General features: G+C 26.9%; 1 protein-coding gene across 1 annotated transcript; it reads right to left on the bottom strand.

Annotated features, from left to right (window-relative positions):
- Positions 1–1,363: 1,363 nt before the first annotated feature.
- Positions 1,364–14,509, bottom strand: LOC145849221 (kelch-like protein 18). The gene is made up of 5 exons (XM_082954357.1): positions 14,401–14,509; positions 12,206–12,509; positions 3,243–3,993; positions 2,684–3,122; positions 1,364–2,015 (listed from the first exon to the last, which is right to left on the bottom strand). Exons 2-5 carry the CDS (start codon positions 12,504–12,506, stop codon positions 1,779–1,781), a joined length of 1,728 nt encoding a protein of 575 aa, XP_082810483.1. The 5' UTR covers positions 12,507–12,509; positions 14,401–14,509; the 3' UTR covers positions 1,364–1,778.
- Between the last annotated feature and the right edge of the window lie 262 nt (positions 14,510–14,771).

Raw genomic sequence — 14,771 nt, 5'->3', positions numbered from 1 at the left:
TGTTGATTCAATTCAGCTTGACTTTATCATAAATAAATATATCTTTCTTGGTTGAGTTTATTCACAAACTAATTACAAGAATGATAAAGTCTGTAACACAAAACATAACTAAAACTAGGTAAATACTTCTACAAACTAAAGTACAAGTTAATTGTTAATGTTACTAGCGTGGATATCAAAATATTGAAACTAAGTTCTTGTGTATGAAGCTTGATTTTTTTTAGCAAGACATTGGTTTTTTTGTTTGGTTTTAAAATAAATATTCTTAAATAAATTTTTTTTTTTAATCACGGGAAAAATATTGTTCAAACTTAATTTACTAAATAATAATAATTAAATAAGTATTCATTATTTATAAGCTTTAATTGTTTTTACATTATAAGCAACTTAAATCTTTAGGATTTAAGTTATTAAAATATTCGATCTCGGATTTCGTCGAATCTAAATTTCAAAATTGAGATTCGGCCAAATCCAAAATTTTTGAATTCAGTAGATCAATAGTTTTTATGGTTCAAGTTTTAGAAGGTTTTGATTTAATAGTAGTTTGTAAAATTTTAGTATGCTTGTAGTAGGCAAAATGTAGGTAAATAAAAATTTTTTAGGTACTACTGCCGGTTAGGTACGCACGTGCCTCCTAGGTGGCAAGTTACTGTACATATTAGCCACTAGGCTAGATATAGTTTAATATTAAGTAATTCTGGAAAATCAATTAACATAATTAGAAATATTTTCAAACTCTCAAATTGTTTTATGAAGTTTCGCTATTGCTTGGTTAGTAATATTTCTAAGAAGTCTTATTTTTAGTTACCATTTTACTTTCTTTTTGAAAATAAACTTGAAAAAGATTTTACGGTTTTTATTAAAGTTTTCTATTCAAAGCCAATCTGAAGTAAAAAGTATGTGTTACTTAACTTTTGTATGTTTTACTGAACTGGTATCACAAACTGTTTACACAAGAAATAAATTTCCTAGTTACTCATATTATTTTTATTTGTGTTTATGAATAGAGTTTTAGTTTAAACGAATCTTTCTTAAGTTGCTTCAGCAATAAACATGTTAAATCATTTTAAATTTTTCTGTAGCTTGTCAGTATACTACAATTCCTTTTTTTTAAGATTAGGTTCTATATGTTTTATAACGCGACATCGTATTAAACTAAATGAGTTGTATTAATCAATAAAAATTAGAATATAAATAAATTTTAAAAACTCGTTATTTATTCATAAAAATTTTATTTACCTCTACACACCTATAATTAATTAAAGTTACTTTATTAAAACATTTTTTAGAACACATTTAAATTTATTTATGAATTATAATTTTTGTAAGAAGAAATTGTAGAGATAAACAGCTGAAGGTGCAAATGAACTAAAACTTTTAGGTAGCAGTTTTAAATGCTGCTTTAATATCAAATTTACTTTTGTAAAAACAATAAAAAATATATTAAACTTAGCTTACTTATTAACTTGAACCAAATTACTCGAGCAATTAAAATATCTCAAGAATTAAGTATATTTTTCGAACTTGTAGAAGAAAAAAAAAATCATTAATTTAGAAATATATGGTACATGTAGCATTTAATTTAAAAATAACATGTCAGTAAAACTGATTTATCAGTTTTTTAAATCGTGACAGGAAAAAAAAAACTTACAAACAAAACACGATCACAAATGTAGCAGCTCTTTTGATTTTTCGACTTCAAAGTCAGTTTGCATTGGAAAGAAAAACTCGATAACAAGCGTATTGTAACACAACAATGACGAGCACATTTCACAAGTTCATAGTTGGGGCAGCATGGTGCAAACACCGACACCTCCGTCGTGCAGCTGCATCTCCTCCCCGCCGCTCCACTCCTCCCTCTCCACGTCGTAACACTCCACGCTCTTCAGGTTCTTGCTGCCGTCGTACCCACCCAGGCAGTATATTTTCGTGCCGCTGATGGCCACTCCCACCCGGCTCCTCCGCATCTGCATGCTGCTTATGCGCGTGAACTGTCGGGTGTTCCGGTCGTACATCTTCATTAAAAAAAATTTAATAGTTTTTGAAAAATAAACAGTAGAAACAAACGTTCATTTTAAAGAAAACAAAATTAAAGCTGTAGAAGATTTGTCAAAATAATTGAATAATTAGCATTTGTCTACGTTTATTTGTGGAAACTTAGTTAACTATTTAAACCTTTTTTTTTTTTTTATTTGCCAATTTTGAATTATAAAACAGTATAAAGCAAAAAGTTTAATAAACAATTTACCAAAAAAACAAAGTTAAGACGTTAAAAACATTTTATCAAATTTTATATACGTATCCAGTCTTGTTTCAAACTAAAATGTATTATTAAATGCAATTAATTTTTAGAATTATCCTATAATAAAATTTTACACATTGTACTCATTATATACTTAAAAAGTATGTAGATTTAGCATAATAGAACTATCTATTAAGTATCAAGTAAAGCTATGTTAACCTTATACCAAAATAATTTGATCTATTAAAAACTTATCAAACATGCATGAAAATTTTTGTAACTAAACAGTCTCAGAATCTCAGAATATGATTTTAATTACTTAAACCGATTAAAAACGACGTATACTTTAAAAACGAAGGTATCAAAAAGCAACAAAAAAGGCCTGATGAATTAAATTAAACATGGCGACAAAATTGGTGCAAAGAAAATAAACTATTATACCTCACATGAAGTTAGAAATTCTCTCCCATCATAACCTCCGAACACATACAACTTTCCCTTCATACTTGCTGCTCCATGTCTGGACCTCTTACTCAACATTGAAGTTTCCATGCACCAGCGGTTTGATTCAGCATCGTATCTTTCCACAGAGTTGAAAATAGTAAGGCCATCGTGACCGCCCAGCACCCAAACTTGGTTGTCAAAAACAGTGACGGCTACTGCCGATCGAGCTTTGTTCATATTTGGTAAAGCCTTCCACTCGTTAGTCATCGGTTGGTAATACTCGCACGATGACAACATGTTGCTGCCGTTGTAGCCTCCGCAAGCAAATACTTTGCCATCATAACTGCAGATTCCAAGCGCACTTCTACGCTCCTGCATGCTGGCAACATAACTCCATTTATCACATTTTGAATCATAAACTTCTACTGTGTCAAGTCTAAAAATTTTGAATAAAATTAGTATAAAATGATATAACTATTGTTTTATAATGGTATTTAATGAAAATTGAAGATAAAAAATTTTCTAGGCTTAGCAACAATCTTTTTACAGAACAAACCTGTTAGTCCCATCATAACCACCACAAGCGTACAATTTACTTTCCAATGCTGCAACACCAACACGACTCCTACAAGAAACCATTCCAGTAACAGGCTCCCAGCGTTGGCTAACAGGTGAAAACTTCTCAACAACGTTAAGAGCGTCGTGGGCTGAAGAAAGCCCACCAACTGCGTAGATTGTCCCCAAAATTTGAGAGCAGTACCTGGGAGTCACTTGCTCTGGTGAGAAATCTGATCTTCTATTAGGAATGAGGTGAAAGTCTTTAGCACTATCGATCAAATCACGACACATCAAACAGTCCTTACATGACTGGTCGTTTTGGACAACATCTGTCAAAAATTGCGGTTTAAGCAGAGGCAATCTGACACATTTCAAAAGTTCTGGCATCGATAGTTTCCTCATTTTCCAATCATACATCACCCAATTAGCTGTTGCTCTGAACACTTCCTCTTCTGAAGTAACGTTTAATTCAGACCTGGATAAAATATCTTCTATGCTTTTCAAGTCTAAATTGAAAAACTCTTCAGATTTTGCAACATCTACAAAGCATTTGTTTATGTAGGAGTCTGAGTTTTCAATAAGCGCAGAACACATTAAACCCTTGCCTAGAGTTCGTATACCAATTACATTAAATGGGTTGGTGTGTCTTTTGATGAATTCACAACAGAAATTAGTTACTGCACTCATACTAAAGTAGTTTGATCCACACAAAATCGATTCAACTGTGTTTATGTCCACTGTCAGTTCACCTTTTAAAATATTGTTCATTAGAATAGTTTTCATTTTACTATCACAATCAACTTAGTTAATTCAGTTTATTTACTTTAGATTTGTAGTTAGAAGTCAAAACTAAAATAATTTAGGAAGTTGATTATTTTTAAATCACAATCATTTCAAAATAGATCGTTTTAAACCTAATTGTTTTAAACTCGATAATTTCAAACATGATTATAAAAAAAATATTTCGTAGAAGGAATTTTACATATATTAAAATATTTTGTACTTTTTTACTAATTTTTGAGATGTGGAATATTAAAATTATAAGATGTAAAGAAGTAGCACTATTTATTCTAGATGGGTAGGTGTCAAATATGCACAAAAAGACTTTTGCATAAAGAGACATTTTTGCACGAGGGATCACTTTTGCACAGGCTGCAATCTTTCAAATTTTATTGTTTTTTTTATTAGTTTTATTTTTTTTTAATTTTACTATCACTTTTACCCCTAGCCCTTATCTCAGCCGGTAACTTAATTTTATTACAATTTTTTGGTATATTACAAATTTATTTTTTACATATTTTTATATTTTCTAGTTGTTTTTTATTTATAATTAACTTTTTTTTTAATCTATTTTTACTGTCACTGTTACCCCTAACCCATTACCTCGGTTGGGTTTTTTTAAATTAATTTATTTTATTTTATCCGGATACGGCTGGGCTTATTTTCAAATTAAACTTTGTCAGATCCAGATCTTTAGTAAAAATTCTTGTCTAACTGTAACCAGATAGGACTATTTTATAAATCAATATCAAGCTCAGACCCAAATTGCTTTTTTTAAATTAAAGTTTTGATCTGGATTTCAGCAAGCTATGGTCAGATCCGGCGTATGGATCCGGTAGAACTTTATAGTGACACTTTAGTCTTTATTTATTAAAACAACACTTAAACTAAGAATTAAACAGTTTCATTAAAAGCAAATATACTTTTATGTAAAAAGTAGTGATCTACCGAATCCGGCCTTTTTGAACTCAGATTCGGATTTGGCCGAATTCTAATTTCAAAATAAGACTCAGATTCGGCCGAATCCTAAATTTCAAAATAAGACTGGGTTTCGGCCGAATCTGAAATTTTGGACACTGTAGACTGCTTTAAACTTTTTGAATTTTACTTTAATGTTTGTCAAAAATAAGTTAAATGTATAAATAGTTAATGATTTCACGCTTGAGTGGATCAAAAAAGGGTTTTCTCACTTGTAAAAGCCTTCTCATTTTTGATTTAGAGTTTCGCACACAGTATAAAAACTATGATAAATTATACTTGTTGGACTCTCAAATGAAATTAACTAAATACTTAAGGCGTTTAATTTCAGCTCTTTGGATAACCGATCTTATTTATTCATCATATGTTTAGTTTTATATTTTTGCTCATTGTAATGAACTGCTGTATTATTTAAACAAAGAGTAACTTATATATGAAACATTAAAGCAGATTCTCGAATAAGTTTATCCATAAATTTTTATTTTTATTATTTATTTAATTTATAATTTTAATTTATGACATATATGTTATGACTTCAAACATTTTAATATTTATTTTTAAAACAATGTTCTAAAGTGAAAAAAAATGTTAAAAGTAAAATCATTATTAATTTGTAACGAACTGCTGCAACTACTTGCATTATTCATTGTTGAATTTTGAATATTAAGAGAATATTTAGAGCTTGCTGCAGCTATGAGAAATAAGGCTTAAAATCAATAATGCAACAAATCATTAAAAAACATTTACCTAGCTATTTATAAAAGTTTTGAAAGCAGCTTATATTTTTTGAATAAGAAGTTTTGTAATATTGTTGCGTAGTTCTTTTGTATAATAGATATATCATACAAACTATCTTGGCTAATTTATATAAAGTAGTGTAGAATAGTCTTTAGTATTGACAGATAAAATTCACTGATACATTATAACAAGTTAGTATAAAAGCATATTATATTTATTATGTCCAATATAAGTAATACAAATACTAAGCTGCCCGCAGAGGGTCCTAAGCATAAACGTGCTAGAAAGTCACCCCGTTCGGAAGGAAAAGTATGGGCAAAAAGGTCACGTTGACAATCTACCTACAGACAGTCAACCAGGCCCAACTGAGACTTAGGATGTTGGCCCACCAACATCCATAGCTCACAAATTTTTAATAATTTTTTATTTATTTGATGTTCTATTTTGTTAAAAGGTTGTTATAAAATCAAAGTCTTAAAATAAATTAAGTTATATCATTCTCTTTACAAGGTTGCCAAAAACATTGAACTATGAAATTTGACAATTTAGACTAAAATACCTGTAAATATCTGGAGTTTGATAAATTTTGGAAAAAAACGTGCAACTTTAAACAATTTTTACATAATAAGTAGCAAAACTTTAATTTGACACAATAAAATCTATCATATAGATAATTTTTTATAGCATTATCACTATTTTCTTTTTTTTTTAACAGCTTTAAAGTAGCTCTACAGTATCTTTGAGGAATTTTTTTAAACTTGGAGAAAATTTGTTAAAAACATTTGGCAACCCGGTCTTTAGCAATAAGTGGAGACCTTTATTTGTTATATATATTTAAAGACAACAACTTTAAATAAATGATTTGGCTAATTTTATACTGTTTTTAGAGCAGAAGTATAATTTACAAAAACTATAGGTAAATTATTTGTTTGTTTTGTTTTTTAATTATAGCAATAAGGTTGCCAAGCACTAAGGGTACTCAGGGAAAGTCAGGGTAGTTTTAAGACTTTTAAATTTATAGGCTAGTTTTTCATAGATATTGAATAAGATTTAGTTGATTTAGTTTCAATACTTTGATTATAACCAATTTTGTTTAGAATTTGATTTTTATTGATGTCGCTAAGATATTAAAATTTTTCTAAGGATTTAGAAAATCTTTAGGTGAATCAGGACAGTTTAAACTCACTCAGGGCAGTTTTTTTTTTGACTTAAAGATTGACAACCCTGAATAATGTAAATGTTGTTGGTAGTTATTTTTTAAGATAAATATATTTTTTATATATTCTCACAATTTTAAAGGCTTATTTTGTTAATTTTCCCATTTTGGAGATTCTGTTGGTAGAATTTAGAATTTTTCATTTCATATTTAAAATTTTTTACTTAATGTAAAACATTTATACCAAAAAAAAATAAAAAAACTTAATCGTAAAAATAAGAAAAAAAAATTATAGCAGATTTCCGCAAACTTTTAGCTCTATATTATTATGCTGATATTTAATTCTATTTTTATTCTGTTATAAAGTATAATAATGTAAATTCATACAAATGCTAAAATACTATGTAATTAAATGTTAATTTCATAAAATAAATTCGACTCGTTAGGTAATTAAAAACAAAGTTTGAACTTTTCAATAGCTTAAAAATTATTTCAATATACATTGGTTTGTATTATGTAGCATCATGTTTTGCATAATAGTTTAAAATACAGTTTTGTTGTATACATAAAAGTTTTATTTAAATGAAAACATATTTTATGAACAAAACTATTACGACCTATATTAACTGCTTTATCAAAGTATAGTTTACACAACAGAGAAACTAAATTACTATTTAGAATGAAGATTTTCTGCATTTTAATTTTATAATACTATAATAATATCATTCTATAGCTTTTTTTACAATAATGTCTTCTTAGCTTAGACTTTATGTAGTACAGTAACATCTTGCATCTTTACGCACTCGTGACGTTACGCACTCTCGTTTAGTTACGAATTTTAGATTTTTTAATATTGCACAAATTAGGTTTATTATATAATTTAATTTAAATAATGTTTTTAAATGCTAAATCAGCTCTTTATATCTTTAGAATTTGTAAACTTATGTTCCTAAACTAATTGATAAAAATTTATTTATACCTCAGTATATCAGAAATGTTTTGTTAACAATAAGAGATTAAAATAAAATTCAGAAAGAAATTGACTGTGTTAAATAATGAAAAAATGAGAGTTTAAACACAAATAAACAATACAGCACTCTTGCCCTATATATGAATAAACATCTGAAAAAAAAATCTAATGAAACTTCATAGCAAAAAGTAGCAGTGATACTTAATAAGGGTGGGTATCACTTTTGCACGAGCGTCACTTTTGTACGAGCGTCACTTTTGCACGAGGGGACACTTTTGCACGGAGGGTCACTTTTGCATGAGGGGACACTTTTGCACAGCGTCACTTTTGCACAAGAAGACACTTTTGCACGGCGTCACTTTTGCACAAGGGAAACTTTTGCACGGCAACATTTTTTACTGTAACATTGTTGCACAACAATACTTTTGCACAACGTCACATTTTACAATAAATTTTTTGCACAGAAACTTTTTTGCACGATGACTTTTTTGCACGAAACATCAATTTTGCATTTTGGTAAAACAATTTTTAGCTAGTACAAAATCTGTAACATAAAAAGAAACTGAAGACTAAAATTTTATAACATACTTATATTAAAGGCAAAAAATGTAAAACATTTAAACGGCAAATGTTAAACAGTAAAAGTTAATGTTAGAAACAAACTAACGAAAAGATAAAATAAAATTATTTACAAAAGATTCATACCAGGGACAAAAAATTTAATTTATTTAGAAACTAGGACAATAAAATATTTTAAGTTTAAGTAAATTGTTCTACTTTATTTTGAACTTTAATATAAATAAACAACTATGCCTTTTTATATATTTTACTATACGGTTAAAAGTTTATTGTCCATGTGATGGACCTAGGCATCAAAACCTAGACCACTTAAACTGAAAGACACAATATAATTATTAAAACAAAGGTAAAATATAATTTGATATAAAATTTATATGTTAACTAAAAAGCAAAATTTTAACCACAAAATTATAATTATTTGCGCTTTGATTTGGAACGATCAACATCAAGTATTTAAATGCATTGACTAACAACAAAAATAAAAACCTAACGCTCCAGGGACATTAACAATAGACTAATAAGATAAATAATCACAGAATACATTGAAAAATAATTCATTATTAATAGAGTAAAGGTGATTCTAATAAAATTGAACTATGAACTAAGCAAAATCTTAAAATTAAATCAACAATTGATGAAAAATAATTATTAATTTTACTAACACAAATATAATTCAGATAAAACTTTTTTAACTTTAATCGAAATTCTTTAAAAATTTTGCAAAAAACTAATTCATTTTGTTCCATATTTCATGGTAGTTTGTTCCATACTTCAACTGACCGATAATAAAAAAGAATTCTGCCAAACCTCATTATTGAATTTCTGCAGCGGTTAAAGTATAATATGGTATATTTTCTTTGAACATAAGTTCAAACTTCGAAATGTTACTCTCTAAATGATCATGCAACATTATAGTAATGAAATAATCCAATTTTAAATCATAAAAAATGCGCTATTTTATTGTTCTTTTTATTCTCACGCTAATTTAAAAAAAAACAAAAAATAAACATCAAATAGAATTTAAAATACATTTACACTTCATAAATTAACTAGATCTTTTTTTTTACTTCTTCAAAAATTGTTAAAAATTAAAATATATTAAAAATATTTGTTTAACAACTATATAATGTTAATTTTAACATCAAGATAATATAAGTAAAAAATAATACTCAAGACTTGTGTTTTGAAACCTTACTAAACTAAGTCTATCTTTATGTTTAAAAATTAACGAAATTCAGATTATTTTTATTTAAAGTATTCAAAATTGTTTTTATTTGAAATTAGAAAATGTTTATCCATCTAATTTATTTAAGTTAAGATTATAAATATGAATTTATGAATTGTGGTACGTTATTATATTGTTTTACGTGAAACTTCAAATTTAAACTTTTATTTAAGAACTTTATTTAAACACTGACAAGGTCTTTGACTAAAACTTAGTTTGTAAAATAAATTCTTGAAAGAGTAAGTTTATAAAAACTTTACATTAAAATTTCATTTAAAAACTACCACGTTTTATTCATTCAAAACAACTTGCGTTTAAAAGTGAATATTATTTAGGTTTACAAAAAAAAAATCTATTTAAGTTTTTATTTTGGAAAATAAAAATTAGAAGCGTGCAAAAGTGAAATTCCATTCAAAATTGACTGATTAATTAAACTTTTTGCACTTTGTAAGTATATCCATGGAAATATAATGCTGTGCAAAAGTGAACCTATGCAAATATGCTGCCATACAAATACAACGTTGTGAAAAAGTTTTTACGTGTAAAAATGTTGCCTTGCAAAAATGACGCGGTGCAAAAAATATCCTGCGTGCAGAAGTGACGACCGTGCAAAAGTGTCCCCTTGTGCTAAAGTGACAATTGTGCAAAAGAGTTGCCTGCAAAAGTGTCTCCTTGTGCAAAATTTTTTTCACATTGCCTTCAAATCTTTGTAATGCTCACCAGCACCAGTTACAGTTAAAAGTGGGAAATTCCTCAGTCTGCTTTTAATAAGAAGCAATATCAAAAAACAGCCATTATAGTAAGTATATTTGGTACCTCTTGTATCTTTACGATCTCTCATACCTTTACGCATTTTTTCTGTGGACACAATGTGCATAAATAAGCGAGAGGTTACTGTACATGCAAATTGCCACTATTCAAATAAAAAAAGTTAATCAGACTGAGTTACATTAAACTAGCCTGAGTTGGCCTGAGTTTTCAAAAAATATTTAATTTTATTGCTTGAGAAAAAAACTACTGCTAATCAATATTAAAAAGTTAAAACAACAAAATAAGAATAAACAGAGTTAAAAAAGCACACTTTTTAAGTCAAAAAAAAAGCTTTGGTTTTATCAAAATATCAAAAACAGGCAGCGTTTTGCAGAAAAATAATCAATATGTTTTAAAAAATATTCAACATAGCTTTTGTTGGCCTAAATTTTCAAAATTTTCAAAAATTTCAAATTATCCTGAATTATTTTGAGTAGCCCGAGTGTTTAACAACCCTATGTTTGTGCCAAAATATTATCAATTAAATTTTTGTCAAAAATGTATAGATGATACTTACTAATTGACGTAGTTCTGCAAATTATGATCTTAAGTACTTTCACAATTTTGCCAAGTTCACAGAGTTGTCAAATATCATCCTACAGTAGAAAAGGTGATTGTGAATTCTCATAATGCAAAAGTGTTTTTATTTAAAAATTTGAACTAAATTTACAGTGCAATTGAAATTGAAACTAAGTATTAACTACTTATACCTCATAATCATTATCTTCTAAAATATATAACCGAAAGCTATTTGCACTTTAACAACTGGTATTTACTAAACTTATGAGATCTAAATCTGTTTTAAAATGTTCAACCTTTAAAGTTTAATTCAATTACATGTTTTTAAAGTATGTGGATAACTTGTGACCACACTATCTAATTTTATTTATAATAGAAAATAATTTGATTTTTTTGGACTAATGGCTCCCAATGGCAGCTTTTAAAGCTCTCTGAGTAATTTTGCACATCAAAACCCAGTGATCAACAAACATATATATAAACAATTTTAAAATAACATACTAATCAAAAATTTTACTCTTACCTTATAATGTAGTTAACATAAAATTTTCAAACCAAATAAAATCGAGTTCTTAAACGACATTAGTTTTTAATTAGACAAAATTACAAAATATTGAAAGTGGATATACTAAACCTTATTTAAGATCTAAAAAGACTGGCCTGAGATTTTCAAAAAATATTAAAACTATCCTAAGTTTCTTTTATAAATACCTTACAACCCTTACAATACCATGAGTTCATTTTGCAGTAGTTAGAAAAAATATTAAGCTTCAATATTGCACCATCAGGGAGAATACTCATTTGTATGAGAAGTTAGTTCTGCATCAAAAATTATTGCACAAAAAAAATTGTCATAAGGGAGGCTATCAACTAGAACTATTTTAGATTTATTTTTACATTTATCAATTCAATTTATGTTTAAATTACTGACAACTTGAAAATTAAAATTCAAAGATGTAAAATAACTGAATTTAAGGCAGTTAACGTAACTCAAAACCTATTACTTATTACATCAACACTTGTTGCCACTTGTCATAGTAGTTCATCATGACATAAGTGAAATAGTTAGCTATAAACTAACATACATTTATCTTATATTTGATTTTTTGTCCCTTTGCCGCAGTAAAATAGCAAAAATAACATAGTACAAAATACAAATCAAGATTAAGAAAATAATCTGCAGTATAAAGAACTTTGTTAAGTAACCTGTGTAAGCAAAGTCAATTAAAACTTGCAATGTGTGTGGTTCAACTCCAGAAATTTCTATTTCATTTTTATCTTGCTCTATCATTCCACTAAGCAACATACCTTCGAAATATGGAATTTGGGAGGCAAGTACAATTCTATGTGCACTAAAGCGTGAATTTTGTGTTCTCAGCACAATGTCACAAAGCTTACCCTCTCTTCTAATTTGTTGCATCTTTTTAAAAGCTTCATTAAATGATGATTTGCAATGGAATTTCTCTTCAGTGTCACCATCACCAAATTCTGATAGTGTAAGAACCATAGTCTGAAAAAAATTTTCAATAAATAAAATAAAGGATAGTTAATAAATTCATACTTGTTATTTCTAGTTATTCTGTTTCTATTAGAAAAATAATAACACTTTTTTTGACACTAAACAATATAATTGATCTTAGAACTAAAATCAATTTCCAAGGTAAAAGGTACATTCTTTTAATTACAAACAAAACAGGTTGTATATAAATTTTCTTTGGTATATTTAAAAATTCCAAAACATTTTATACAAGACTTCAAAAAAAAAAACACTGTTCAATATGTCTAACCTTTTTTAATTTTAATTAAATTAATATAAATAGCTTCAAATGCATTCTATCTACACTTTACTCAAATTAACTTAAAACTAACAAATGAAATTAAAGTCTTCATTAAAAAGACAATAACTTTATTAATGCTTAATAGAAAATTTTTGTTTTATACACCTGTAATATTTACATTAAGTATACTTTTTTTCTTAAGTAAAAAAAGAATTGGGAATATAAAGCTTTGTTTTTGATTTTAAATATTTAAAAAATTCTATATATTACTTTAGTTTAGAATTTTAAACTTTTAGTAGCCTAAAATGTTTTGTTTATATGTAATTTAGACAAAAACTTGATCAAAAATTCTTTAAGATTAAACATGTGTTCTAAAAGTAATTTTTAACTGACAACTCTTCTATGTTTTAATCTAAATAACAAAAATGTTTATTCTTCAATTAGTAAGTACCAATTTAAAACTTTTTTATATTAATTGAAAAAGAGCACATCACAGAGTTGCCAAAGACATTTTGAAGTTATTTTCTATGTTTTCTGAATTTCTTCTAAGTTTTTGAAAGTGCAAGTTTTTTAGTCAATTTTTAGTAAAATGAATTTCAAAGTAAAAAACTTAATTAAGTACTGTAAAAATATTAAAAATAATTGTAATGTTGAATGTGTTTTAAATAAAAGAAATAAAAACAAAAAATCTGTATATTGTAAAATTTTTATTAAAAACAAAAATCACAATATGTAAAAATTGTTTTAAAATTAAAGTTTTTCTTAGTTTTTTGTGATTTTTGTTCAAAATCCCATGTATTTTAAGTACTTTTTACAAATTTCTTGAAATTTTCCTAAAATGTAAAATTCTAGGATTCCAGGTTTTTTGACAACCCTAAAATCATTGAAATTACTTTTTTTTAATTAAATAATTATTCAAATCTTTTAATTTTTTTCATTTCAGATCTTTAAAATTAGTTTTGCAGTATATAAATTACATTTATAATGTGCTAATTTATTTAATTAAAATATTCATAAAAAAATCTACAGCATGTGTACTTAACAGCCACAGGTTTTAATTTTTAACCCTAAACTATTGCAGTTCTCAATATGTTAAAAGGTTCTGTAGTGTGCTACTCCTAAAAGGTTCTTTGTGCATCAAACTTTTAGAGCACTTTTTGGTCAATACCCTTCTTAATACACATACACCACTAGGCCACACAGTACTAATAATTAAGTAATATTTAAACTTGTTATTTACAAATAAGTGTTTAATACTCATTTTGACTCAAGATATTGAAGATAATTTAATACAAAATATGCTTTAACTACTTTAAAGTTTTTATGGAATAATGTAATTTTTAATCAAAAAATTTCTATAATCTTTAATGTAAAGTAAAAATACAGAATTAACCTAAAAAAATCAAATGAAACTTTTTCATTCTTTTCAATAGTTATTTAACTTTGAGTTACTATTGGACTTGGACAAGACGTTAAAAGGTATCCAAGTGGTGTACGATTCGATAACTGAAATATTTTTTTTGTGAACCAGGTCCTAGGACCAATTATTTTGTGCTCATTTTTTGAAATCAAGCATAAATAGTCAGTAGTAGTATTTAGAACAATAAAATTAAATTTCATTACCTTTCTCGATATCAAATATACCTTCAGAATCAGAAAAATAAGTACAGTACTAATAACTATTTACAACTTTAGTACTCGAAACTGTAAAAATATTGTAAACATAGATAGAACTTAAAATACTTTAATTATCTAATGGATTTTCTATATTAAATATTGTTTCACATTTAAGGGGCATCCCCACTTTAGAAGCATTTGAAAACCTGTTATTGATTTTTTTTGTAGATAAACTAATTTCATTGTTTGTAAATTCTATAGTCTGATTCTGATACTTAAAGACATGTTTCATTATAAAGACACCAACTAATTTTGATGAGCGGCTTCAAAATGATAGATATTTTTAGCACTGCTTGGTTTACTATCATTTTTAATTC

The sequence above is a fragment of the Thalia democratica genome, chromosome 1 (genome assembly GCF_965202585.1).
Source record: "Thalia democratica chromosome 1, ktThaDemo2.hap1.1, whole genome shotgun sequence".
NCBI lineage: Eukaryota > Metazoa > Chordata > Thaliacea > Salpida > Salpidae > Thalia > Thalia democratica.
This window is presented reverse-complemented; position numbering and strand designations above follow the sequence as displayed.

What these genes read in the sequence shown, in the direction of transcription:
- LOC145849221 (XM_082954357.1), bottom strand. Translation starts at nt 12,506, where the DNA reads ATGGTTCTTACACTATCAGAATTTGGTGATGGTGACACTGAAGAGAAA. An exon ending in AATTGACTTTGCTTACACAG is followed by an intron (nt 3,994 to 12,205) that starts GTTACTTAACAA and finishes ATATTTTAAAAG; the next exon opens with GTGAACTGACAGTGGACATA. An exon ending in GGTTATGATGGGACTAACAG is followed by an intron (nt 3,123 to 3,242) that starts GTTTGTTCTGTA and finishes CAAAATTTTTAG; the next exon opens with ACTTGACACAGTAGAAGTTT.